General features: G+C 40.7%; 2 protein-coding genes and 1 long non-coding RNA gene across 3 annotated transcripts; all 3 read left to right on the top strand.

Moving 5' to 3' along the window:
- Positions 1–1,899: 1,899 nt before the first annotated feature.
- LOC6048970 (N-acetylgalactosaminyltransferase 7) lies at positions 1,900–17,618 on the top strand. Its single transcript, XM_038255465.1, is given in 5 exon segments — positions 1,900–2,357; positions 5,218–5,401; positions 5,403–5,459; positions 5,461–5,862; positions 15,761–17,618. Coding segments are annotated over 5 exon segments (1,779 nt in total). The 5' UTR covers positions 1,900–2,143; the 3' UTR covers positions 16,683–17,618.
- Positions 17,619–23,797: 6,179 nt separating this feature from the next.
- Positions 23,798–24,474, top strand: LOC119765185. The gene is made up of 2 exons (XR_005276549.1): positions 23,798–24,148; positions 24,213–24,474. It is a non-coding gene; the product is annotated as an uncharacterized LOC119765185 (long non-coding RNA).
- Positions 24,475–25,057: 583 nt separating this feature from the next.
- Positions 25,058–25,851, top strand: LOC119768633. Its single transcript, XM_038258893.1, has 2 exons — positions 25,058–25,314; positions 25,378–25,851. The coding sequence occupies exons 1-2, from the start codon at positions 25,221–25,223 to the stop codon at positions 25,767–25,769; spliced, it is 486 nt and encodes a 161-aa protein (XP_038114821.1). The 5' UTR covers positions 25,058–25,220; the 3' UTR covers positions 25,770–25,851.
- Positions 25,852–25,966: the final 115 nt, after the last annotated feature.

Genomic DNA, 25,966 nt, shown 5'->3' on the forward strand with positions numbered 1-25,966 from the left:
AAATATTATACCCAAGTAACATTTTTTGTTGCGGATCCTTAAATGCAACTATTTCGTAACACTCAAAATGTGCTATCACAACATAGTTAGAACACTCGTGGTGCCCTTAATGCGCACGAAAATTTTGTGTTGGCAACATTTAGCCGCTTGTTTCAACTTTGTTACGACGAAGTTCCAGAAACAAATTGTTTGTCTAAATATGTCGGTAAAGTAGTTTGTTGTGTTGTCATGATGTTGCCATTATGTTGTCGTTTAATTTGCGCGAAACAAAAAAAATCTTTTTAAACAAAAAAACTTAAGTGCCCCCTTGTTGGGATTCTGACTGGCACCTTCAGATCTTCACACCTTTCCTCTACCACTGAGCCACGGATGAATTGATGAAAGGGCAAATGGTTGCGCTGAACTGTATCTAAGGATTTTTGATTTCAATATTATTCTTAGCACGCAAATCGGGCTAAGTCACATGTTGCAACAATGGAACCAATAAGTTTTCAATATGTTTCGAATACAAAACTAAATGGATTGTTGCAAAGTTGTTTTCAATTCGAAAGGTTTGCAACATTGCAACGTATTGTTGCTAAAATGTCATTTTTATGTTTCTACAGCAAAACAAAACCAAAACTGGACTTAGTCAAATTTATCATGTTGCCAAATGCTACTTGGATATACCCTTTCTTTCTTCGTCATATGAAGAGTTTGATGCTCGATTAAAGCTCCAAAAATACTGTTTAGGATAAAAACTTACCAGCAACGGCACCACCTACAGTAAGCACGCAAATTTATGCCTTTTACTGGCCAAAAAGATCAAATTTAATGCACTTTTGATCATAATTTGTATTTTGCGAGACCATTTCTCATCATTTTGGTGGCACACACATCCACGCGCAAGATGAGAGGTTAACTGCTAAAGATATAAAATTGCTTCCAACTACCGGCAACATGTTCTTTTGCACATTCTTTAGTCACTCACTTGAAAAATAATCCCGAAACATGTAAATAATTAGCAAGCGCCATCCAAAAAACAAACGCGCTAAGTCTTTTGACGTTTCAATTTTGACTACCCATTCCAATCGCAGGCTGAAGAAAACCGAGCGAGAAGCGAAGGCAAATAAAGAACAAAGGGTGGCCACCAACACCACCAACATGCTGGTGCAGCGCCTGTTGGAGTGAGCCAGTGATGCCAGGAAATTTTCTCTGTAAATTCTACTTTTCGTGAGTGTTCGCTTAAAATTTCATCAATTTTGGCAGCACGAAGCAGACGCAAAAGAGCGTTGGAAGAAAAAAAGAACTAAGCTGAAAATAGAAAAATGGGCGTGGCCCAACGCACTCCACTGATTAGAATGCATTTGGGAATTTTTTTGTTTAAATGCATTTAAAAGAAAAAGAATAACTTTTAATAAAAGTGAAAATAAACAGAAATGTTCACAAAAAGTTGCTCTACTCGTTGGTGTACTTGGTTTTAGTAAATTTTAAGGAACACTCCAGATTATCCAGCATCATTCAAACACGACCACTTATTAGGCTTAAAGTGGGTATATTTCCCGTAATGAATGAAATAGAATCAGAAAAGAAACCAAAATTCGCCAGCCAGTGTCACGATCTTATAAACCCTGTCGCGTTTAGTGTTGTTACAAGCAATGACGCCTTTCACCGCAATCCCCACGGAGAACAATCAACTGAACCAAGTTCCTCATCAGCAGATCATGTCTCAATGAAGCTGCATTGCACCAATAAACCTTCCTAGCCAAAACTGCTCGAATAACACGAAGGTAGGAGAACCAAAGCAACACAACGGTACAGTTTCTTCTGTCATTCCTGATACGGCATTCTCTCATCCTTCGCTGAAACACTGACGGACTGCTTATGCGCGAACGGGACAGCTGACCAGAGAAGATGCACCTTCTGCCAGCGGCATGTCTGGACGCGTACGCTCCAGCCAGAAGATAGAAGAGACCAGCAGATCAGCACCTCTCCGAACGAAAACACAGCCTGCTACATGACTGCTATCCATTCAGAGGAAAAAGTCGTACACGTAGACAAGTAGTGCTCGCGGCAGTCGTGTGCGGTTTTTTTACGGTTCTCTTCCGCGGAGAAATTACCGGGTTAGAGCCGTCGGAACACGGTTAAAAGTGAGGTCATTGGGATGCGAGTGACCAACATCCGGCGGGGCCGAATCGCCCGGATCGCCGTAACGGCGCTGGTGCTGGTGTTTATACTGTACATGATCGCGACTTGGTCCGGGGTGGATCACCGGACGGTTAAGGATGCGTACAATGCCCGGTTCGCTGCACGGGTTGCCGGCGGAGACCGGCAGGAACGGGTTGACCACAGTAACGTGTACCCGGTGCTGATTGAAGGTGAGAATCGAGCAGAGGGAGGGGAAATGGGAGCACCAAGTCTTCATAAGTCGTTTGTCACGCGTTGGTGGTCATCCAGAAAGTATGGTTGCTGGGGAAAAGGGGGGACTTGGGGAAGATGGGACGGTGGTCCACTATCGGGGTGTCGTAAAGGTGCTTCTTCAAGGTGCGCGATGCGATGTTGTTGTTGGTTGAGCAACTTTCAGGTTTTTGTTTGAAAGAGTTCGCTTGCTCTCTGGGAAATGTTTTGCGTTTTTATTTTAGATTGTCTTGTTAAGTTCATGATGTTGAACATTGCACTGGAATGTGCAACGTTCCGTTGTTACCTGGAATGAGACCATTAGGGGATAACTTTAGTGAGCTTAATTGCTAGTTAGAACTGTTTAAAAAGTGGATGTATGCATTATAAACAAATAATCTGAATTTTTATCTTTTCAATTTAGAATTTAAAGAAGTATTGAAAACTATCAATAATAGTAATGAATAAGACTTGAGTTAAATTATAAAACTCCTCACAACAAATACTAAAATCATTCACGACGGATGACTCATCGATTCCGCCATCTCCAGGAACATGGCCATACGTAGTACCTTCTTCCAGCACAGCCTTCGCTACAAGTACACCTGGAGATTACCAAACGACACGGAGACGAAAATCGACCATGTTCTCAACGATGGTTGGCACTTCTCGAATCGAGGGCAGAACCTACCGTGGCCCGGACATTGACTCGTACCTCAACCTGCTAGTGGCAAAGCTGCGCCAACGCTTGTCCGAAGTATAATCGGGAGCGACTCAAGAAACGTGAGGTCACTACCTAGTACGCGCAGGAACTCGAAGCTGTGTCGCCAGACAAGGATGAGCTCGCCGAAACCCCTCTGAAGGCCTGCTGAAGCCATATGGAAGTAGCCATCAATGCAGCGGCATCAAGCGCCATCGGGTACGTGGACCGAGTACGACGGAACGGATGGTTCGACGAGGAATGTCAGGGGATTTGGAACTGTAACATTCCCAGAATGTCAACTGTCTTGATGGTTGGTTAGGGTAACAATGATCATGCAGATAGCAACGGCTTACTATGATTTGATCACTATGCTACATCTCTTCCTTGTTTGAAATAAATTTGAATTTAATAAATACTTACATAGGTTAGTTAAAGGTTCATATATCCCAAAGCTAATCACATAATATTATGTTTTAATAATGCCATCATTATTAAATAGTTGTTGATTGCTGGTATCAAGAATTTATCTCATGATTATGTTTTGCAATTTCTCGATTTTGAAATACTTCTTTGATTTCGAATCTATCTAAAATACTGAAATTGGCAGATAACAAATCGATTTTAATTGATTTCTGTTGAATGAATCGATCATTCCAAATAAACCAATCGACGGATCGATCTGGCACGATGAACATGAGTTCCATCGATTTTCTTTGTCAGACCGGAGTCTCGACAATTTAGATTGAACGAAGGGATCGTTCCAATCCCGGTAGACCGGAGTCCTACCGATTTCTATGCCAGATCGGAATCTCGACAAAATAGACCAAACGAACGGATTCGTTTCGATCCCGACAGACCGGAGTCCTGCCGATTTCTTTGTCAGGCCGGAACCTCGACAAAATAGACTGAACGACGGATCGTTCCAGTCCCGGTAGACCGGAGTCTCACCGTTTCATGTTCTTCTTTTTTTTCAATTAGCTTATGGATTGTTTCTGTTTCCTTTTCTGACATTTATTATGTCTCAATCATTCCTGCTATCCCTTTTCGTTTCCGTAGCCAAACTACAATAAATTGAATAATCTTCCTTGAATTGATCACTCAAGACAGCAAATATCACTGGTTACGTATTTTTTAAAATAATCGGTTTTGTGTGTGATTGTTTTTACCACACAAATCAGCCATTTTTTTAAATCAGTCAAATACATCAGCAAATTTTTTTTTACCGTACTTACAATTGTATGGTTTCGAAATTGCGCGTCATTAAATTTTATCAAAATCCACATTGTTCAAATCGTAATCTATGAAGGTGATTTTCATCTCAAACTTGATCAAGCCTCTTGTTGTCCAATTTGCATAATACATAAGTCCTCCGAGAATACTTGCACAAAGTTCCAAGGTACAAGTCTTGTTTCTAGTTGGCTAAAGTAAAGAAAAATCATTAATCATAGTGAGAAAAAAACTTTTTTCCAAACCAGATTCTGTTTATAATTGCCGAGAAATCGTCTCGTTAACATTTCATTCAAGGCTTATTTCACTTTTCCAACTTTGGAGAGAGCTTCTGTAGAGTATTCATTTGTACTTAGACGAAAAGTTTCCAATTTCCGAAGTTTTCAATTTCTTTATCCTCGTCGCCAATGTAACATTCCCAGAATGTCAACTGTCTTGATGGTTGGTTAGGGTAACAATGATCATGCAGATAGCAACGGCTTACTATGATTTGATCACTATGCTACAGGAACGAGAAGACAGTAGCGCAGAACAAGTGACTGCTAAATCTTACAAACAGTTACAAACAGCGAAGACATCAAACCCAGCTCTTCCGGGATAAAGAGCGCTGCTTGGAAGAGTTGGAGTGCCAAAACATGGAACCGCCGTATCGCTCCAACGAAACGCATAAGTTCTACTAGAAACTCAGTCAATCCCAGAATGGCTTTATGAAATCTTGACGGACGAGCTGTCAGCACCAGCAAATAGGCAAGGCCTAGGCCATAGAACATAGAACAGCTAGCGGAGGAGTGGAAAAAGGGAGCTATATGCAATTTTTGTTCTCAACGCGAAATGCCATTGAATGTTTTTTGTATGGGTTTTCAATGGTTTGATAACTAAATAAATTTCCCCTCTCTCTCTCTCTTTCGCAGGTCTCGGCAACTTCGAGCCAAAGGAGGTGGAACGTCGCGACGGTCCCGGCGAGGGTGGCAAGGCTTACGTCTTGCCGGAAGACCAACAGAACCGTGCGTCGGACGCCGAGATGGAGTACGGTATGAACATTGTTGTTTCGGACACGATCTCCCTCGATCGAACCATTCGGGACACCCGGCTGGAGGTGCAAACACTGGGACTATCCGTACGATCTGCCCACGACCAGCGTGATTGTGGTGTTCCCAACGAGGATTTTCGGTGCTGATGCGAACGGTCCACTCGGTGCTGAATCGGTCGCCGAAGCACGTGCTCAAGGAGATTATTCTGGTGGATGATTATTCGGACAAGGAAGACTTGAAGGAAAAGTTGGAGAATTATATCGAGCGGTTCGACGGGAAGGTGAAGCTGATCCGGAACGCTGAACGCGAGGGATTGATCCGGACGAGATCACGCGGGGCGAAGGAAGCGAGCGGGGAGGTGATTGTGTACTTGGATGCGCATTGTGAGGTTAACACGAACTGGTTGCCGCCGCTGTTGGCGCCAATCTATCGGGATAATACGGTGATGACGGTGCCGGTGATCGATGGGATCGATCACAAGTCGTTCGAGTATCGGCCGGTTTATGCGGATGGACATCACTATCGGTGAGTTTGAAAGATTTGTTAGCATTCCCACTCAAAAAAGTAGGAACGGTAATTTCAACTCGGTGGTTCTTGGACATATTCCAAATTCGTTCCATTTTTTAATGTTGGAAGTTGATGTTTTTGATCGCAGAAATTACAGATTTGATCCAATAGAGTTCCGCAAAGTTCTAAAATCATCTTAACATCCATACAAATCACTACAAAAAAAACGTAGCGATTGATAGAGTTATCGAGAACCAGCAAGTTGAATTAACCGTTTCAACTTTTTGCCTTCCTCGCCTTACTGAGGAAAGGCTATAAAATCACTTGAAAAATGAACTTCTTAATTCGGCCTCGTAGACCTACCTTCAAGTATACCTATCGATTCAGAATCAAATTCTGAGCAAATGTCTGTGCGTGTGTATGTCTGTAAGTCCGCGCACCGAAAAATATGCACTCAATTATCTCCCGGACTGGCTGAACCGATTTGGACCGTTCTGGTCTCATTCGATCCGTCTTGGGGTCCCACAAGACCCTAGTTAATATTATGAAGTTTAGAAAAGTACTTCAAAAGTTATGCTAAAAAAAAAAGATTGAAGATCTTGTGAGATACTAGTTTGCCGTAAAGGCATAGTCCCTTTTGGAATATGCGCCAAGGTGGCGCTTGGTGCCGAACCCACCGCATGGGTGGCGCTAGGCTTAGCTGTCAGTGCAGCGAACGATCGGGAGAGCGACAGTCTCATTCTGTGAGGTGCGCGTTCCGGTGTTGGGGATTCTCCAGTGTAGCCGATTAAAGTCCCACAATGGCGATCCTGCCGGATTATCACCGGGACCCCGGTGAAAACGGATAGAACCTGTTTTTATCCCCGGAGAATCCCCAACACGCGGAAGAGTAAGTGTCTTTGTTTCTTCTGCAAGAGAGGAAGAAGCGGAGCTCGTGCCATTGGTGTCTTGGTATTGGTGAGTTGCTTGGAAATTACGGGTTTTGTGAGTGGAGATGGACGGGTTAGGAATGAGAGCGGCGAATCCTCGATGCAGACATACAGTGAGGGATGAAAATTGTGAAAACAAGACAAGACGCGGTTAACCCTAGATGATCCACAGAATTCACCACGTTTTTGGCAAATTGTGGGACTAACCCTTGACGATCCAGACGATTTTAATATCGTCAAAAAAATTGACCAATTTTTGAAGATTGGTTGACGAATTATGCCAATATAAAAGTTGTCAACAGTAGAAAGGCTTATCAATCGGAAATTTGCTATTTTCAACAAAATGTTCGTTTACGAATCGAACTAGGACGGCCGCTTGGAAATGTTCGTTTACGAATCGAACTAGGATGGCCGCTTGGAAATGTTCCTTCACGAGTCGAACTAGGAAGGCTGCTTGGAGATGTCTGTTTACGAATCAGACGGGATGCGGACCGGGACGGCCGCTTGGAAAGGTTCGTTTACGAATCGAACTAGGATGGCCGCTTGGAAATGTTCGTTCACGAGTCGAACTAGGAAGGCTGCTTGGAAATGTCTGTTTACGAATCAGACGGGATGCGGACCGGGACGACCGCTTGGAAAGGTTCGTTTACGAATCGAACTAGGATGGCCGCTTGGAAATGTTCGTTTACGAATCGAACTAGGAAGGCTGCTTGGAAATGTCTGTTTACGAATCAGACGGGATGCGGACCGGGACGACCGCTTGGAAAGGTTCGTTTACGAATCGAACTAGGATGGCCGCTTGGAAATGTTCGTTCACGAGTCGAACTAGGAAGGCTGCTTGGAAATGTCTGTTTACGAATCAGACGGGATGCGGACCGGGACGACCGCTTGGAAAGGTTCGTTTACGAATCGAACTAGGATGGCCGCTTGGAAATGTTCGTTCACGAGTCGAACTAGGAAGGCTGCTTGGAAATGTCTGTTTACGAATCAGACGGGATGCGGACCGGGACGACCGCTTGGAAAGGTTCGTTTACGAATCGAACTAGGATGGCCGCTTGGAAATCTTCGTTTACGAATCGAACTAGGATGGCCGCTTGGAAATGTTCCTTCACGAGTCGAACTAGGAAGGCTGCTTGGAGATGTCTGTTTACGAATCAGACGGGATGCGGACCAGGCTTGGAAAGGTTCGTTTACGAATCGAACTAGGATGGCCGCTTGGAAATGTTCGTTCACGAGTCGAACTAGGAAGGCTGCTTGGAAATGTCTGTTTACGAATCAGACGGGATGCGGACCGGGACGGCCGCTTGGAAATGTTGGTTTACGAATCGAACTAAGATGGCCGCTTGGAAATGTTCGTTCATGGGTCGAACTAGGAAGGCAGCTTGGAAATGTTCGTTTACGAATCGAACTAGGATGGCCGCTTGGAAATGTTCGTTCACGAGTCGAACTAGGAAGGCTGCTTGGAAATGTCTGTTTACGAATCAGACGGGATGCGGACCGGGACGACCGCTTGGAAAGGTTCGTTTACGAATCGAACTAGGATGGCCGCTTGGAAATGTTCGTTTACGAATCGAACTAGGATGGCCGCTTGGAAATGTTCGTTCACGAGTCAAACTAGGATGGCCGCTTGGAAATGTTCGTTCACGAGTCGAACTAGGAAGGCTGCTTGGAAATGTCTGTTTACGAATCAGACGGGATGCGGACCGGGACGGCCGCTTGGAAATGTTCGTTTACGAATCGAACTAAGATGGCCGCTTGGAAATGTTTGTTCATGGGTCGAACTAGGAAGGCAGCTTGGAAATGTTCGTTTACGAATCGAACTAGGATGGCCGCTTGGAAATGTTCGTTCACGAGTCGAACTAGGAAGGCTGCTTGGAAATGTCTGTTTACGAATCAGACGGGATGCGGACCGGGACGGCCGCTTGGAAATGTTCGTTTACGAATCGAACTAAGATGGCCGCTTGGAAATGTTTGTTCATGGGTCGAACTAGGAAGGCAGCTTGGAAATGTTCGTTTACGAATCGAACTAGGATGGCCGCTTGGAAATGTTCGTTCACGAGTCGAACTAGGAAGGCTGCTTGGAAATGTCTGTTTACGAATCAGACGGGATGTGGACCGGGACGGCCGCTTGGAAATGTTCGTTTACGAATCGAACTAAGATGGCCGCTTGGAAATGTTCGTTCATGGGTCGAACTAGGAAGGCAGCTTGGAAATGTTCGTTTACGAATCGAACTAGGATGGCCACTTGGAAATGTTCGTTCACGAGTCGAACTAGGAAGGCCGCTTGGAAATGTCTGTTCACGAATCGGACGTGTTGCGGACCGGGACGACCGTATGGAAATGTTCGTTTTCGAATCGAACTAGGATGGCTGCTTGGAAATGTTCGTTCATGGACCGAACTAGGACGGCTGCTTAGACATATCTGTTTACGAATCAGACTGGTTGCGAACTGAAAAAGGCGTTTGGGAATGTCTGTTTACGAAACAAACTGGGAAAACCGCTAGGAAAATTATGTTTACGAAAGAGATTATTAACAGAAGAGGACAATCAAGGACGCTTACAGATGAAAGCTTTGATGCATTGGAAAGCTTTGATACATTCGGAATTCTTGCGAGGCGAGACACCTGCAGAAAGCTTAATTGCTTATTGTGAGGTTGGAAGACCGTAGGAAATGCAACGAATTCTTGCGAATGGGGACGCCGCTGCAGTGCCACGGTTAATTGAGTGGTAAGTCTCTCGCAGGCAGGTTGACCGGAGAATGTCTTTGATATGTTTTAGTGTCTGAATGTTAGGTTTGGTTATAAAATTCAGAGCGGGAATTGATCTATGTAATAAAATCTGGACTGAGACTTGACTGGACTAAAAAAGTGTCTGAATGCTGATGGATAACAATTGTTTAGACTAGGACCACGATGGAATGTAGTAAAGAGAAATTTAAAGTTAAAATAGCGATTGGATTTTCTGGGTGATAGTGACTTGTAAAAGCGAAATATATAATGATTGTACTTATGTTATATTTCGTGGTTTGAATTCTGAAGATTCCGAGGACGAATGATTTTTTTTTTTTTGTAGGGAAAAAGCGTTACGCAGTGATGCTATCTGGAATGGTTTGACCAAGAGGGTAAAGAGAACACGAAACAGCTCGGATATTGAAGGAGCACAATTAAATATATGAATTGTTTTCACCTGATTGTGATGATTTCTAAAATTTGACTCCCTTTTCTAAAATGGTTCTTTTATCCCTAAGTTGAAGTCTTTTGGAGAAGAAGGGGGATGTGAGATACTAGTTTGCCGTAAAGGCATAGTCCCTTTTGGAATATGCGCCAAGGTGGCGCTTGGTGCCGAACCCACCGCATGGGTGGCGCTAGGCTTAGCTGTCAGTGCAGCGAACGATCGGGAGAGCGACAGTCTCATTCTGTGAGGTGCGCGTTCCGGTGTTGGGGATTCTCCAGTGTAGCCGATTAAAGTCCCACAGATCTGATAACCCTATCAAAAGTTATAAGCACCTAAGTGTCATTTGTACACATTGTAGAGGCCGGATCTCAAATATGTTGATGAAAAAGTTGTCCGGATCTATCCGGAGACCTGGCTCCCAGGATTTTGTTGATTTGAAACTCCCGGGAAAAATGGTCAGATATATTTTTTTACTGCCTTAAGGCTTACAAAACTTAAAAGTAATATTACTATTGAAAGTGAACAATTTTCATGAAACAGCCCCGTAGGTGTTGTTCTAATATTACGTCCAATGATTTTTGGGATTCTAGACCCCATACTCCATGCAGATATGTTGTAAGAAGTTAAATTTAGATAAAATTTGTAGGTTTGACATTCTTACTACAGAAACAAATATGTACATAATTGTGAGGGAGGCACCAACCACCGTTTTTTTTTTTTTAGAATTGGGTGTCCGTGTAAGTTTGACATACGTTAGGCCATTTTTCTTCACATTTGGCATATTCGTTACTTTTTAGAGCCCGACTTCCCTTCTCCGTGTTAATGTCTCATATGCAAGCAAGCCAAATTTGTCCCATCTTTAAGATTAAAAACTAACTTAATCCAACTATGTGGTTGATGCCTTCCTCACTGTTTACCAACAATGGGTAATATGAGTGGTTTGAACACTATTTCAGCTATTTTTTAGATCCAGAAAAATAAGTACACAGATATAACGGAAGTGGTCATAACTCGAGACAGGGTTGCCAGATCTTCAATGTTGTGGACTCGTTAAAAAGGTCTCTCAATTACCTAACCAACGATGGGTCGGGTGATGGGTCCGGACATCGTTTACATGCATATAAATGAGATCCGGATATATGTGCTAACACATTTTTATACATAACTTTTGAACTAGTTATCGAAACTTCAAACAATTCATAGACAATTCATTTGTTCAGTTTTCGATTCTGAGTCGATATGTATACATGAAGGTGGGTCTTCGAGCTTTTAATAAAAAGTTCATTTTTAGAACAGGATTATAGCCTTACCTCAGTGAGGAAGGCAAAGGGTTTGTGAAAAATTGGGGCTGTCGAGTTTTGTAGAACGAAAACCTTAATCGACAAAACTTTTGAGTAGAGGTAAGTCAAACCCGCGGTTAAACCACTTTTTTTAGGAGCCGCTCATTTTCCCTCGCTCATTGGAACGAGCGGCACTTACGCTATTTTTCATAATTTGCATAGTTTTAAGAAGTTATTAGACTAGTCATGTTTGCCATAGCCTAATATCTCCTTTAGTTGTTATTTGGTGTAATTTAAGGAGATGTAAATTGCAAGCCAAGGGCGTATGATGCTGTTGATACCTCTTCAGTTGACGCTCAGGTGAGGAACATCCTGGAAGGAGCGTCACTGACTACGTCCGTAGTCCTGTTAGATCATTCTTGATCAAGACAGTATAGCTCTGGTTCCTTGCAAGTGTCCTATTTTCTTACCTCCACGTTGGCTTGGTTTCGTCATCATGATGACAAAGTGTGACCTTGCTGGTGGCCTGTGGAAACAGCTCGTAAACCTTTGACCGCCGCGGGTCAGAATCGAGACGGCTAAAAGAAAGGGGCGCGCCAATGTGGGACAGGGAAGTAATTTGTGATTGTAGACGGTATTGTTTTGATTCGCAGTATGTTGAGTCAACTGCTGTGGATGTACCTGCGCATCGCAGAACGAAGTTTCTCTTCTTTTCGTTTTTATCTACCATCTATATTCTATTTATTTTGTTTCACTGATTCTCTAACACGCCTTCTGTTTATTATGTCCATTTGTTTTCGATTTTACTTTCACGATTCTCTTATTTCTCAACGCTTTTCCACTCTATTTACTATTTGATGCTGCTGTAACAAACTGTCTGTTTTTCCTTAATTTGGCAGCGATGTAAATTTTGTTTATCTTTATTTATCTGTTTGAATAATTTTTCATCTGCCCTATAAATTGCACTTAATACAATCTAAGCTTGTTTGTTACCTCTATTTATTACCTATTGTTAATTTCTTTATCTACTTCATAACTTACTATCTTTCTTTTACTATTCTGCCGTCCTACGCAAAATTGTCCCATGTCATTTTTGACGATTCTGGATTCAGTTTTACGTATACTTTAAGTAAAACACATAAAATCTAGTGCTTTGTTCAGAAAATCATTGAAAACAACACCAAGTCGTTGAACTTCTACCCATAATTGTCCCGCCAAGTATTTTCTAGCACGAAATCATGAGTGTAGCATTTTGTCTATCTTTCTATCTATCTGTTTACCTGCAAGATGATTACAAATAAGGGTAATAACAGGGGTGATTAGGGACATATAGGGCGAATAGAGACCCACGGGACAATTATGCATAGAAACACAGAAATCGATCGAAAATTTTCAATCGCGTTTTTCTCAGTTGCCCTTTTTTGAACATGGGATAATTATGCGTAGAACGGCAGTATTGATTCTTCAAATAGTATATTTCTTTCACTGTCCATTGTTTTCAATCTTCACCTTTTTCTTAAAAAAAAGAGGTTCGAGCCATTACTCAATTTTTGGAATGATCAAAGAATTAACCCAAATATTACTATTGTACTTTTGAAAAACTTTCATAAAATGCATAGGACCAAAACTTGTAACAAAACACCGCGACAAAAGAAATAGCAACATATAAACACGACTTAACACTAGAAAAGATTTCAGGAGAAAACAATACACAGTAAAACAACAACTAGTTTTTGAATTCAAACTAAAAATAAAACAGTTTTTGCTTCGCTTCGCTAGGAGACGGTGATTTTAGCGGATTGCAGACTGGATTTTCGCCATGTGATGTGATGATTGTCTAAGCCCAAGTTGCCTAGGAATCGATAATTGGGAATAGAACCAATTCCACCTGAACTAGATTAGATTCTCACCACCATGGCAGCCGTCCATTGCCGGCCGCTCCCATCTCCACCGCGCACCAGGGACAAGGAAAGAGATTTGGAAGACGGGAAGTGTTGATGCTCCACTTGTTTAAGGGGTCAAGGGCAAGTCACCACGGTGTCCCCAAGTAAGTTTCGCTTGGAGTTGGACGGTTTTTGGCAAGGTGAATGGTCTGAGGATCCACCCTAGGCGAGTGGTAACGACCGTTATTACATTGTTGTTCGAATTCTTCTTGTGTTCTCATTTCTAATGGGAAAGCTTTCAATTCTTCTCATCTCTTATTGGATGAATTCTATCAGTCGCCCAGGCTATTTAAAGCGAGGTAATGTAGTTCATTTCAAATGCGCCTGCATGCATGCAATGCAATGCATTCTTGTATGTTCTGATATTCAACTTGCATTCAATTTTATTCTCGTCCGTTTCTTGGATTCAACTATACCAGTCTAAGTCCTACTCAAGCTACAAATGCTTCACGGTAAAGTGGAAAGCATTTTGCTTACCAATCCTAAGGACAGGGGATCGAACCCCGCCGTGAGCTTTTCATGTTTTTTTCATTAATTTCCAAATTCAATGAGTCCAAAACTTTTTCTCGTTGGGAGCAGATGGGTATCGAACCCAGGACTATTCGCTTATAAAGCGAACACCGTAACCATTCAGCCACGACAGCTCTCTAAAAATAAAACCGGGTTTGCTTTAATAAAAGTTGATAGGCACACTATAAATGGTTAGGAGCTTATAACGTTATGATTCGAAATCCGGACACTTAGTACTAAATTATTTTTGTTATAGCTGGCAAAAAATCATGTAATAAGCTGGAAATTTAGAAAAATCATCAGGATGTAGTATAAACAGTCAGTTTCAAGAAAATGCATGCAAAGTATGTCTTTTGTAACAATTTTTCATCAGAATTTTAAAATTAAAATGATTTGTTGTGCTTCGAATCCCGGACACTGATAAAAGCTGATTCGAAATCCGGACACTTTTGCTTCGAATTCCGGACACTTGATTTTACTTATGAATCGCACAAATTTGGACTGAAATGTTAGTGAATAAGGCTTTCTAGTCACAAATTTACCAACACATTCAAAGTATGTTTACATGACAGCTGGACGTTTGTTTGCATCAGGTTCACTATCTCTTTCTAGCAAAAGTTTTTTGTCAGGAGACTTCTAGCTGGTTTTTCTGACTGGCTGCCCGATATGTCAGCCAACATACTTCGCAGGGCTGTGACAGCTACAGCTCGATCATTGTTTGCATCAGGACACTGTGACGAGGAGTTAGTCATTTTTGAGATAAATTATATTTTTTTCACTGGGCCTAGAAAGCCTTATGGCATTCTTTAGGTCTCAAATAAGCTGTTAACATCAAAACAATTGATAGTTCATATAAAAATTTGCTAGAATTTAAGGAAATCAAAACCACTAATTTCTGCTTTGCCTTCCCGGTGCTTCGGACGCCTATGAAATATTTCCGTTTAAATGTTTCGCATTTTTGGTAAACTTATAATTTTATTTTATTTAATTGTTTCGGCATTAACTACAGCGTTCAAACAATCTTTAAATGAAAGCTGATGTTAGAATTCATCAAATAACACAGTTTTGACATTCATAATGCGCACTTATATCCAAATAATTGATAAAGCAAGTTGAAGTGTCCGGGTTTCGAAGCGTCCGGGAATTCGAATCATGACGTTACTAACATCAACCCCTACGCAATGTACCACCCCCGGCCGAGTTAAAATGCGTAACCGGAAAAGAAGGTGTGCATGCCTGGCACGAACACTCAAAGCGTGTTCTAGCGTGTTGCTCGTACTGACTCAGAGCAAGGGTGAGATGTAGGTGTAAGGGCAGTGCGTGTTCGTCGGGAACCTGGTGCATAAGATCGGTCAAGGCCCGTTCTTACACTGAAAATTGCGAATTGCGAATTTTGCAAGGGACCGTCCATAACTAAAGCCACTCTTATGGCACATGATTTCTCCCGAATCAAAATGTGTGTACGGAGCGGTACGGAAGCAAAAAATATGTTATTTTGTTATCAGCTAGTAGAAAACATTGTTTGTTTACGGACCTAGTCTTGTTCTCTAAGTAAAAGATAGTGATGAATCACTATACTGCCGTTCTACGCATAATTGTCCCATGTCAGTTTTGGACGATTTTGACTTTGACATTTTTGAGTTTAGTTTGATGTGTACTTTAAGAAAAACACATAAAATCTGGTACTTTGTTCGCAAACTCATTAAAAACAACACCAAGTCTGTTTGTCCCATCGTTAAAGTTCTACGCATAATTGTCCCACCAAGTATTTTCTTACACGGAATCATAAGTTTTACTAAGCATTATGTCTTGTTTACCTGGTGTATAGCAAAAGAATCACAAATAAGGATGATAAACTGCTAACTGGGGTGATTAGGGACACATAGGGCGAATAGGAAACCACGGGACAATTATGCGTAGAAACACAGAAATCGGTCGAAAAATTTCAATCGCGTTTTTCTCAGTTGCACTTTTTTGAACATGGGACAATTATGCGTAGAACGGCAGTATAGGGCTCACCTGTAATCATATTAAATTGCAATCCAACTTTCTAATTGTTTTGTTTTCTTCTTCCTTGCAGCGGCATCTTCGAGTGGGGCATGCTGTACAAGGAGAACGAGGTGCCGCGGCGGGAGGCCAAGCGACGCAAGCACGACAGCGAGCCGTACAAGAGTCCGACGCACGCCGGCGGACTGTTCGCCATCAACAGGGAGTTCTTCCTGAAGATCGGGGCGTACGATCCGGGCCTGCTGGTGTGGGGCGGGGAGAACTTTGAGCTGAGCTTCAAGATTTGGCAGTGCGGCGGTTCGATCGAGTGGGTGCCGTGTTCGCGGGTGGGTCACGTGTACCGTGGCTTTATGCCGTACAACTTTGGCAAGTTGGCGAACAAGAAGAAGGGACCGCTGATTACGATCAATTATAAGCGTGTTATTGAGACGTGGTTCGACGAGCAGTACAAGGAGTACTTTTACACGCGGGAACCGTTGGCTCGGTTTTTGGACATGGGCGATATTAGCGAGCAGTTGGCGTTGAAGGAGAGGTTGCAGTGTAAGAGCTTCCAGTGGTACATGGATAACGTGGCTTATGACGTGCTGGACAAGTATCCGGCGCTGCCGGCGAATCTGTTCTGGGGCGAGCTGAAGAACTCGGGCACGGAAAAGTGCGTGGACGCGTTGGGACGACAACCGCCGGCGATAATTGGGTTGCAGCACTGCCACGGCCAGGGCCACAACCAACTCATTCGGTTGAACGCTGCCGGTCAGCTGGGAGTTGGCGAACGCTGCATCGAAGCGGACAACCAGGGCATCAAGCTGGCCTTCTGCCGACTGGGCACGGTCGACGGGCCGTGGCAGTACGACGAAACGACCTCGACGTTGCTCCACCGGACGTACAAGATGTGCATGGGCTATCATCCACAGACGCGAGCGCTGGCACTGATGCCGTGCGACGTGCACAACGCGTACCAGTCGTGGAAGTTCCACACGATCACACCGCGGTGGTAGTCTGGGCGAAACATTCCTCCGTAATTCCACTCTCTTGCTCCTTTTCTAATACGAGGCACAATATAATTAGAAAAAAATATCTCTTGAGAGTTTGGCGCAGCTCGAAGCAAAACAGTCTGTACATATTCGAAACAACAGTTTTTTCTCGTTAGAATTTTTCCACTAAATCGTTAGATCAAAGTAAAGAACCGTCGTCTTGTACATAGAGACAATTGTGACGACGAAGCTGTTAGATAATTATTTGTGTGTTTTCTTCTTTAAAAAAAAAAACTTGCCAAAACTTTGCGCATCCAAATTTACTTCCCCTCCATCGAACCAACCAGTATCAATAGACTAAAACAAACGTAGTGTGTGCCTTCATTTTCCCTCCTCCCACTTTAAATCATGTTGCCTAAGTTTGCTCACCAGACCAGATCAGTCAGTCTGTGACTGACCGGACCAATTGTTTTTGACTGAATTCGTGAGGTCTCCTCTAACTCGCCAGAGAAGACCTAGTTTAGAGTTTAATTTTTAAATCGTTTAAAAACACAGTTAACTTCCAAACCTCACCCTCACCACGGTGTTGATGGTTAGAATGAGGATAGCGAACAAAACACGGACAACGAGAGGAGCGCGTGGTGATTGAAACAGACAGTTGGAAAGTTGAGTGCATTTTTTGTTGTTCGTTCACACGCGTGCGTGGTAAGCAATCAGACGGAGAAGTAAATTAGAAGAAATGAAATGGACACTAGTGAGTGAGTGAAAAATAATTACGTAAGATAGACGTGACACGTGGGAAGAAGATTGGGTCGTGGTCACTCGAACAAACACTCACAACTTAAAGAAAAGTACGCTGCCCTCTGCACTGAACACGAGGAAGAACCGATGGAAAATTTAGGATAAATCTATATTATGCATTAAGTCGAATAAAACTTGTTACTAAATGAAGACATTCCATTGGATTTGTTTTTTTTTAAACTCCGTTTTGATTTCCGCCCTGACACATACCGCGGGTTTCGTCTAGGAAGCATTTAAGAAAAGGCTAAAAAAATTCCTTAGTAATTTTTTTTTTTTGCTTAAACTATTTATTTGGCTTCTTATGATAACATATTTTTGTGCCAGGTTTTAACAATTTTCCGCCTGATCTCCAATTTGTCTTCTCCTTGGGAGGTCCGAAGACGAGATCCGAGTCAGTTAAGTGGCTTCTTGGCTCGTTCGCTGTTTGCTGTGGATTTGCTGGGACGTTGAAATGGTCGATGTCGGTGTTGGGTGTTTGTTCTTTATTTTCCATTGTTTCGTCTATATCAGAAACTTGCTTCTTCTTAGTGGTCTTTTGTTGTTCTTTGACTTGTTGAGTTTTGCCAATGGGGATGGTGCTGGTTTCAGGTTTTGTTTCGTTACATTTTTGTCCCGTGTGAAGTTTGCCTGAGCAGTGACGACACGTTTTGGTTTGATTGGAATGAACAACATAAGCCGAATTTCCTCCAATTGAAATGAATGAAGGTATCGACTTACAAAGTTTCATTCGCACGATTCTTACCCCGTTTGGGATTCCGGGGAAAAAATCGCGCCACACTTCGTTACGAATTGAAACGACTTCACCAAATTGTTGCAGGTGACTTGTAATGATGTGGTTCGGCATGCGAGGTGGTAAGTCGTGAACCTTCACCTCGATGGCACCGTCTTCCACGAAGATTGGAATCTCGTACAGTTGATTTTCATGCGAGATGTGGTGTTTTGCATTGTGGTCTCTGGCAAGGCGGTAAGCTTCTTCTGGCGATGTAGTTAGTCTCGATGATCACCTGGTTTTTCGATACGCTGACCTGGAGGTTGCGTACCGAGGAAAAGTCCAAGTTGATCTGCTCCAGCAGAAAGTTTCTAATTTTCTCCAAATCAGGAACTACTGGCATGACGTTGAAGTCAATAACCAGCGAATTCTGGCGAAAGTTCTTCATCCTCTTTGGACGAACACGTGAACTCGAACAAAAGAACGGCCTTGAGCCGCAGCGTCTCGAAAAGAAAGCGAAAAGGGCACGAAACGCAGTGTGCGTCCGTTCTGTCTCGTTGATGAATAGCGACTGTCCTTAGTAATTTTCAAGCAATCTTTAACCCACTTGATACAGGTTAGTTTTTAACACTTCTAGATTTTATTTTGCAAAGGTCCTATGAGCTGTTATCTTTCATATGTTTATCCCTGGGTGCAGAATAGTGGTTCAGCGGCCTCAATTTAGAACTGTCAAAGGGAACCAATTTACTGTTCGCAAAATGATACCATGAAGTGGGAAGTATTGTAATTGATCTATAATATATTTTGATTAAATAATTAACTTATATTTTGAGATATTCAAAGTCAACAAATCTCGAGAAGAGGTTGAAATCAAAATTGGCATAATTCATCGCTAAAATTTCAATAATAATTTAAAAATTTTAGCGGCGGATTTTCAAAATTATGAAAGGCACCTGCCAAATAATATTGAATAATCTTACTCCGATATTATCCCTGCATCAAAGACACTTAATCTTGGAACTTCCATGCGGTTCATCTTCTGATTCACAAAATTTCACCCACCTCTGACGCAATTTTTCGTCCTCTTTTGGCCGCCCATCGTAGTCTACGAACAAAAAAAGCGCGAAGCACTCAACAGATCCAAAATGTTTCAAAACAAGGCACTTCAGCAGCAAAAAATATATCACGCTTGAGCTTGAACATAACCTTCTACTTTGTTTATGTTTACAGCTGTGGTGCAGTTGTAGTAGTGAGGAGAAGTAGGGAGCATAAGGCTTTCTAGTCAGAAATTTACCAACACATTCAAAGTATGTTTACATGACAGCTGGACGTTTGTTTGCATCAGGTTTCCTATCTCTTTCTAGCAAATTTTTTTGTCAAGCGACTTCTAGCTGGTTTATTTGACTGACTGTCCGATATGTCAGCCAACATACTTCGCAGGGCTGTGACAGCTACAGCTCGATCATTGTTTGCATCAGGACACTGTGACGAGGAGTTCGTCATTTTTGAGTTGAATTATATTTTTTTCACTGGGCCTAGAAAGCCTTATTCGAAAATCACGTTACGCATTATGTCTTTTCAGCACCCAGGTTTATCCCATTCAAGTCTGAATTTTCAAAAAAATATTTTTTTAGTTGATGCTGGGAAAATGATCCTGAAGCCCATACAAAAATTGTAGGCTACTTTAGAAAATTTTGATTTTTGGGTCATATATGACCCATCAGGCCCGAAAAGGTTATAGGACATATTAAAAAATTATCTCGATTATCCAAAGGCCTCGTAAAAATTCACTTCGGATAACTGCCGTTCTACGCATAATCGTCCCATGTCATATTTTGACGATTCTGACTTTTTAACATTATTAAGTTTATTTTAACATTTTTAAGTTTAGTTTGACGTGTACTTTTCGAAAACCCCATAAAATTTAGTACTTTGTTAGGAAACTCATTGAAAACAACACCAAGTATGTTTGTCGTTTGTCCCATCGTAAAACTTCTACGCATAATTGTCCCACCAAGTATTTTCTATCACGAAATCATGAGTTTTATGTAGCATTATGTCGTGTTTACCTATTGTTAAGAAAGAGGATCACAAGTAAGAGTGATAAACTGCTAACTGGGGCAATTAGGGCATAAAGGGCGAAAGGAGACCCACAGGACAATTATGCGTAGAAACACAGAAATCGATCGAAAAATTTCAATCGCGTTTTTGTCAGTTGCTCTTTTTGAACATGGGACCATTATGCGTAGAACGGCAGATAATAGAATCACAAAAAATAGTTGTCCAATTTACCTCTAAACTACGCTAAATGGATTTAACATTTTTAAATCCAAGATGGCGGCCAATATGGCGGAGGCAAAATATTAAAAATGCATTTATTTTCGGGTCGCAGAACTCATATATGATGTTTAAAACAAGATAAAAATATTTTTTGTTCGTAATTCGATTATCCGAAGTCCCATACAAACCTTCGGATAGTCTAATTTCGGATAATCGAGTATCAGTTTCAGATTTGGGGATTTCGAAAAGTATACGAAAACGAAACTATTGGCACTACGCCCCCCGGGGCATGGCCTTCCTCTAACGTGGGATTTCTGCTCCAGCGCCTCTGACGAGACAGGAGAAACCGGGACCGACGTTTTACTTCACCATCCGATAGAAGCTCAGTGGATAAGGCGGGAATCGAACCCGCGTCTCATAGCATCATCGGGATCGGCAGCCGAAGCCGCTACCCCTGCGCCACGAGACCCACGCGAAAAGTATACGATAACCTAAATTAAAATAATTTAGCGTAGGACGGCAGTTAAGGGCTTAATTGTCTTTGTTGGACGTTTCTGACTTTTTTCTAAATAATTTTTAATTGAGATTATCGTATACTTTTCAAAAGCCCCATAAATCTGATACTTTGTTCGGAAACTCATTAAAAACAACACCAAGTCTGTTCCATCGTTACACTTCTAAGCGTAACTGTCCCACGAAGTTTTTTTTCGCGGAATCATTAGTTTTACGAATCACTTTATCTTGTTTACCCACCCGTGTGGATCAATCGGACCGCGCACTGGACTCACAATCCAGAGGTTGCTGGTTTGAATCCCGCGGCGGGCGCTCTAAAATGTTATGAGTATCCTGCGCCGTCACTCCGTGCCGTACTCAAACACTTAGGAGCCCAGGGCGGCGAAGCCCTTGTAGTTAAAAGGAAGACACTAGTGGTTGGTACTAGCAATGATGGCCGACAGCACTCAAAATAATCCACACGTTGATGCTACGTGAAAAATCACGTAACCCCGATTTTCCCCTCGCTAGGCTCGTTTTACGTGACACACGTAAAAATAATGTGAAAGTGTACCGGCAAAAAAATGTTTTCACGTTGAAGTTACGTGAAAATCCTTATAGTATTTTTCCACTAGGTTTTTTCATGTAGCTTCTATGTGTTTTGAAATGTAACTTCAACGAGACTCGAGTGTGCCATTCGGCCGAAATTTCTACGTGATCAGGGGCGCCGACTCTGGGGGGGCACGGTACTTTTTGCCCCCCTTAAAATTAGGCAGGGGGGCAGCCCATACATTGTGCCCCCCCAGAAATTTTGGAAGAAAAATATTCTTATTTTAAATATTACAAAAAGATCACAGGAATAATTGAAAATAATATTTAAAACTGAATTGGAATTGGATAGAATTCTTGTAAGCAATCTGTAAAATAGTTCAAAAACATTTGTTGTTTTCTAAATCGACAACGTTTCATCTATACTACTGCGCTCTCTTATGCTAACTAGGAAGGAAAACCAGCAAGCTTAGTATACAAGAGCAAACTTACGCAAACTCTTGCCAAAACAATCATCAAGTTTTCAGACGCAACATTCTGCGATTTGCCATTGTAGATCAGGATTTAGCGAAAATGAACTGAAACACTTTTCAAAATGGTCATTTGATGACAGCTTTATATTTAAAAAATGCTGATAAATTCGATATTTCTTTGAGTAATTTTAGGTAATTTTTTTTCTTGATTTCATTTTTAAAAAATGCAAATTTTTGGTAGTATCAAATTGTCATAATGCTTTTATTAAAAACCGTATGTGTATCTTTTTGGTTATTCGTAAATTCTAAAATTCTTAAATGCTTAAATTCTTAAATTCTTAAATTCTTAAATTCTTAAATTCTTAAATTCTTAAATTCTTAAATTCTTAAATTCTTAAATTCTTAAATTCTTAAATTCTTAAATTCTTAAATTCTTAAATTCTTAAATTCTTAAATTCTTAAATTCTTAAATTCTTAAATTCTTAAATTCTTAAATTCTTAAATTCTTAAATTCTTAAATTCTTAAATTCTTAAATTCTTAAATTTTAAATTCTTAAATTCTTAAATTCTTAAATTTTAAATTTAAATTTAAATTCTTAAATTCTTAAATTCTTAAATTCTTAAATTCTTAAATTCTTAAATTCTTAAATTCTTAAATTCTTAAATTCTTAAATTCTTAAATTCTTAAATTTTAAATTCTTAAATTTTTAAATTTAAATTTTAAATTCTTAAATTCTTAAATTTTAAATTCTTAAATTCTTAAATTCTTAAATTCTTAAATTCTTAAATTCTTAAATTCTTAAATTCTTAAATTTTAAATTTTAAATTCTTAAATTCTTAAATTTAAATTTTAAATTCTTAAATTCTTAAATTCTTAAATTTAAATTCTTAAATTCTTAAATTCTTAAATTCTTAAATTCTTAAATTCTTAAATTCTTAAATTCTTAAATTCTTAAATTCTTAAATTCTTAAATTCTTAAATTCTTAAATTCTTAAATTCTTAAATTCTTAAATTCTTAAATTCTTAAATTCTTAAATTTTAAATTCTTAAATTTAAATTCTTAAATTCTTAAATTCTTAAATTTTAAATTCTTAAATTCTTAAATTCTTAAATTCTTAAATTCTTAAATTCTTAAATTCTTAAATTCTTAAATTCTTAAATTCTTAAATTCTTAAATTCTTAAATTCTTAAATTCTTAACAAATAAATTGATGTCAAATTTTCGATTTTTTTGAACATTGATTGTAATTTCCAAATTTCTGATTTTTTAAATTTCTGAATTTCAACTTTTGATTTCTTAACATTTTTAAGCCATGAGTTTTTTTCAACCCTAGGGTTTTTTGAAAAAATTAAAATTTTGGAATATTTATTTTTTTTCTGTTATTTTTTTCTAAATTGCAGATTTCAAAAAAATGTTGTTTTTTTTAAATGTGTATTTTCAATTTCTTAAGTTCAAATTTTTGCTTTTTACTTTTGTTTTCATCTTTAGAATATTTGTGTTGTTGAATTTTAAATACCTGATCATTTTATTATTGACTGTTACTTCTGAAAAATAAGTGAGAATATGCCAATTAGAAGGAATTCGCCTTCCAAACATATAAAAAATTACCCCAATAAACATTCTCAATCACGTTTTAATAAATTATCTTTTTCAAGAAAAAAAATGGATTACGGATGAAAAAACTCTTATCACATCGTAATATTCAAATTGGTAAAATTCGTGATATACAATAAACTTAAACATCAAATCGCCACTCTCACCTAACGATTTCGGAAAAAAACCGAGCCCCCCCAACATTATGGACTAGTCGGCGCCTCTGTACGTGATACTTTTAGTATGAAAATTGATGGCGTACGGTGAAGACCTGCTGCCAGACTTGTGCTAGTGAAATTTATTTCGAAATGAAACAGACGGTAAGTTAAGTTAACTTTGAATAATTATATTTATAATTAATGATTTTTTTTTTGCAGAATCCGATCTATGCATCCTTTTTCCGGCGGCCACTGGAATTCTGGCCAATTTGAACCTTACCAACCGGTGCTTCCGTGGTGCAAAATGCCACGGATGTGGCCAACGGGTTGCGATCACCCTCTCGTCGGTCCTGGCCAGTCGACGCCAAAGGTGTTCCAACTTTAGTAAATCCTACGCAGTTTGGCGAAACCGTCGATTGGCGACTAAAGTTAAGGTAAAGGTTTAGACTTTTAACATAGCTTCGTGTTAGTTGAGCCTCAATGTATCTCCCATTTCAGTACCCATCTCGTGGCCAACAGGACTGATGTAACGCAAGACCATGAACTGGTTTCGCTGCTACCGGTGGTAATTCTGCGTGTGGCCAAGAGACTCGACAGCACATCGCTGAGGTGACGCGATCACCGGCAGCCAACAGCAGCGCCGAAGGTCACGACCCGCGTTCTTTGTATGGACAGGCCGAGAAAGAAGTCCTTTACGTGTTATCAGTTTGTTACCGACGAAAAAGCAACAGAAAAATTCAATAAAATTTTGATTTTAAATTAAATCGTGCATCGCCCTTCTTTTTCGAACAAAAGAAAAAAATTGAAATCAGACCACAGGACTAAAAGGTTCCTATAAAGTTTACTAAAACGTTCATATAGGTTTCACTAGCTGAAACATTAAGCTTTCACATGTCAAACACGTAGATTGAACGTGAATCGACCGGTCCAAGCAAATTTCATTTCTACTAAAGCTATCACGTAGAAGGTACGTGAAAACTCTAGTGGAAAAATACTACATAACTTTTCAGGTAACCTCAACGTGAATATTTTTTTGAGTGAGCTATAAAGTCAACTTCGTTTTTATCTTATTTACCTGCTGTATGCACAGCACATTTTGGATTGTCATTCCAGTAAAATAAATAACTAATAAATAAAATACGATTCAGTAATTATCACTTGATCACTTATGATTACAAAACAACTGGACAAATGTGTAATGCATTTTAAAACACTATTTTCATTCACATGTTAAAACCGCGGCCTCAAATTTTTATTTTTTATTATGAATTTTCATTTGATAATTAATTTTAAATGTTTTTTTTACCGCATCTGTAGCCCTGTAACAACAGTGCACCATAAGTTCTCAATTTGATGATTCCACATCAAAAACATTTTCGCTGACTTGAGCATAACAATTATTTGTTGTTGCACTCAGTTATTTGCAAGTTGGCACACCCAAAACGGGTTCAATCGATCCATCGATCGTCAGTCGTCGATCAGGTCAGGGAGGAAGTGCAAACCAACATGCCACGCTCCAAGCAATCGTCGTCGGTGATCCGCACCCTGTTGTGGGCGGTGGGCTTAGGTCTGGCTACCGTACTTGGCAAGCAGTTTGACTGTAAGTTTGAGATATTCTGTGTGAGTATCTGCAAGATCTTCAACATTTCGTTCCGTTTCGCAGATTCCTTCGACCCGCACGAGCTCGAGTGCCCCGGCAACGTGACCCACGAGAAGGTCATGCTGACCGCGTACCGGCCCCAGTACGATGGCGCCAGCAAGCGCGACTATACGGACCTCAAGTTCAAGAAGTTGTACACGTTGCAGGACTTTTTGGACAACCGAGCGCCGTACGTGACGGTCGGGATGGATCCGCGGTTGAAGGTGCCCTACGGGACGGAGATTTGCATCCCCGAGCTGAACATTCACTTCCGGCGGAACGTGAAGCTGCAGGTGCGCGACACCCACGAGGATCTGGCCGGGGGTGCATACCGGAGGGTGGACATTTGCGTCCGAACGCAGGCCGACAGCTTCGATGACGTTGTGAATTTGCTCGAGGCGACGTTGGTGATGTAGGACAAAATTGTGGTAATAATAAAATGTTCAGTGTTTGTGGTTTGTTCAACTAACATGATGGTTTTTTTGTGATCCGATTTTTGCACTCTATAATCCTGTAAATTTCTCTCTTTTGTTGAGCCGTTTCTTGACCCCATTTTTTGGAAGGTGCGTACTGCGCTTAAAGCTACAATAATACCAAGGAAAAGAACAATACA

This window comes from Culex quinquefasciatus, chromosome 1, assembly GCF_015732765.1.
Source record: "Culex quinquefasciatus strain JHB chromosome 1, VPISU_Cqui_1.0_pri_paternal, whole genome shotgun sequence".
Classification (NCBI taxonomy): domain Eukaryota; kingdom Metazoa; phylum Arthropoda; class Insecta; order Diptera; family Culicidae; genus Culex; species Culex quinquefasciatus.

Excerpts from the sequence above, each read along its gene's own strand:
- LOC119768633 (XM_038258893.1), top strand. The coding sequence starts at position 25,221 with ATGCCACGCTCCAAGCAATCGTCGTCGGTGATCCGCACCCTGTTGTGG. Across the intron at positions 25,315-25,377 it reads ACTTGGCAAGCAGTTTGACT|ATTCCTTCGACCCGCACGAG; the intron begins GTAAGTTTGAGA and ends TCCGTTTCGCAG.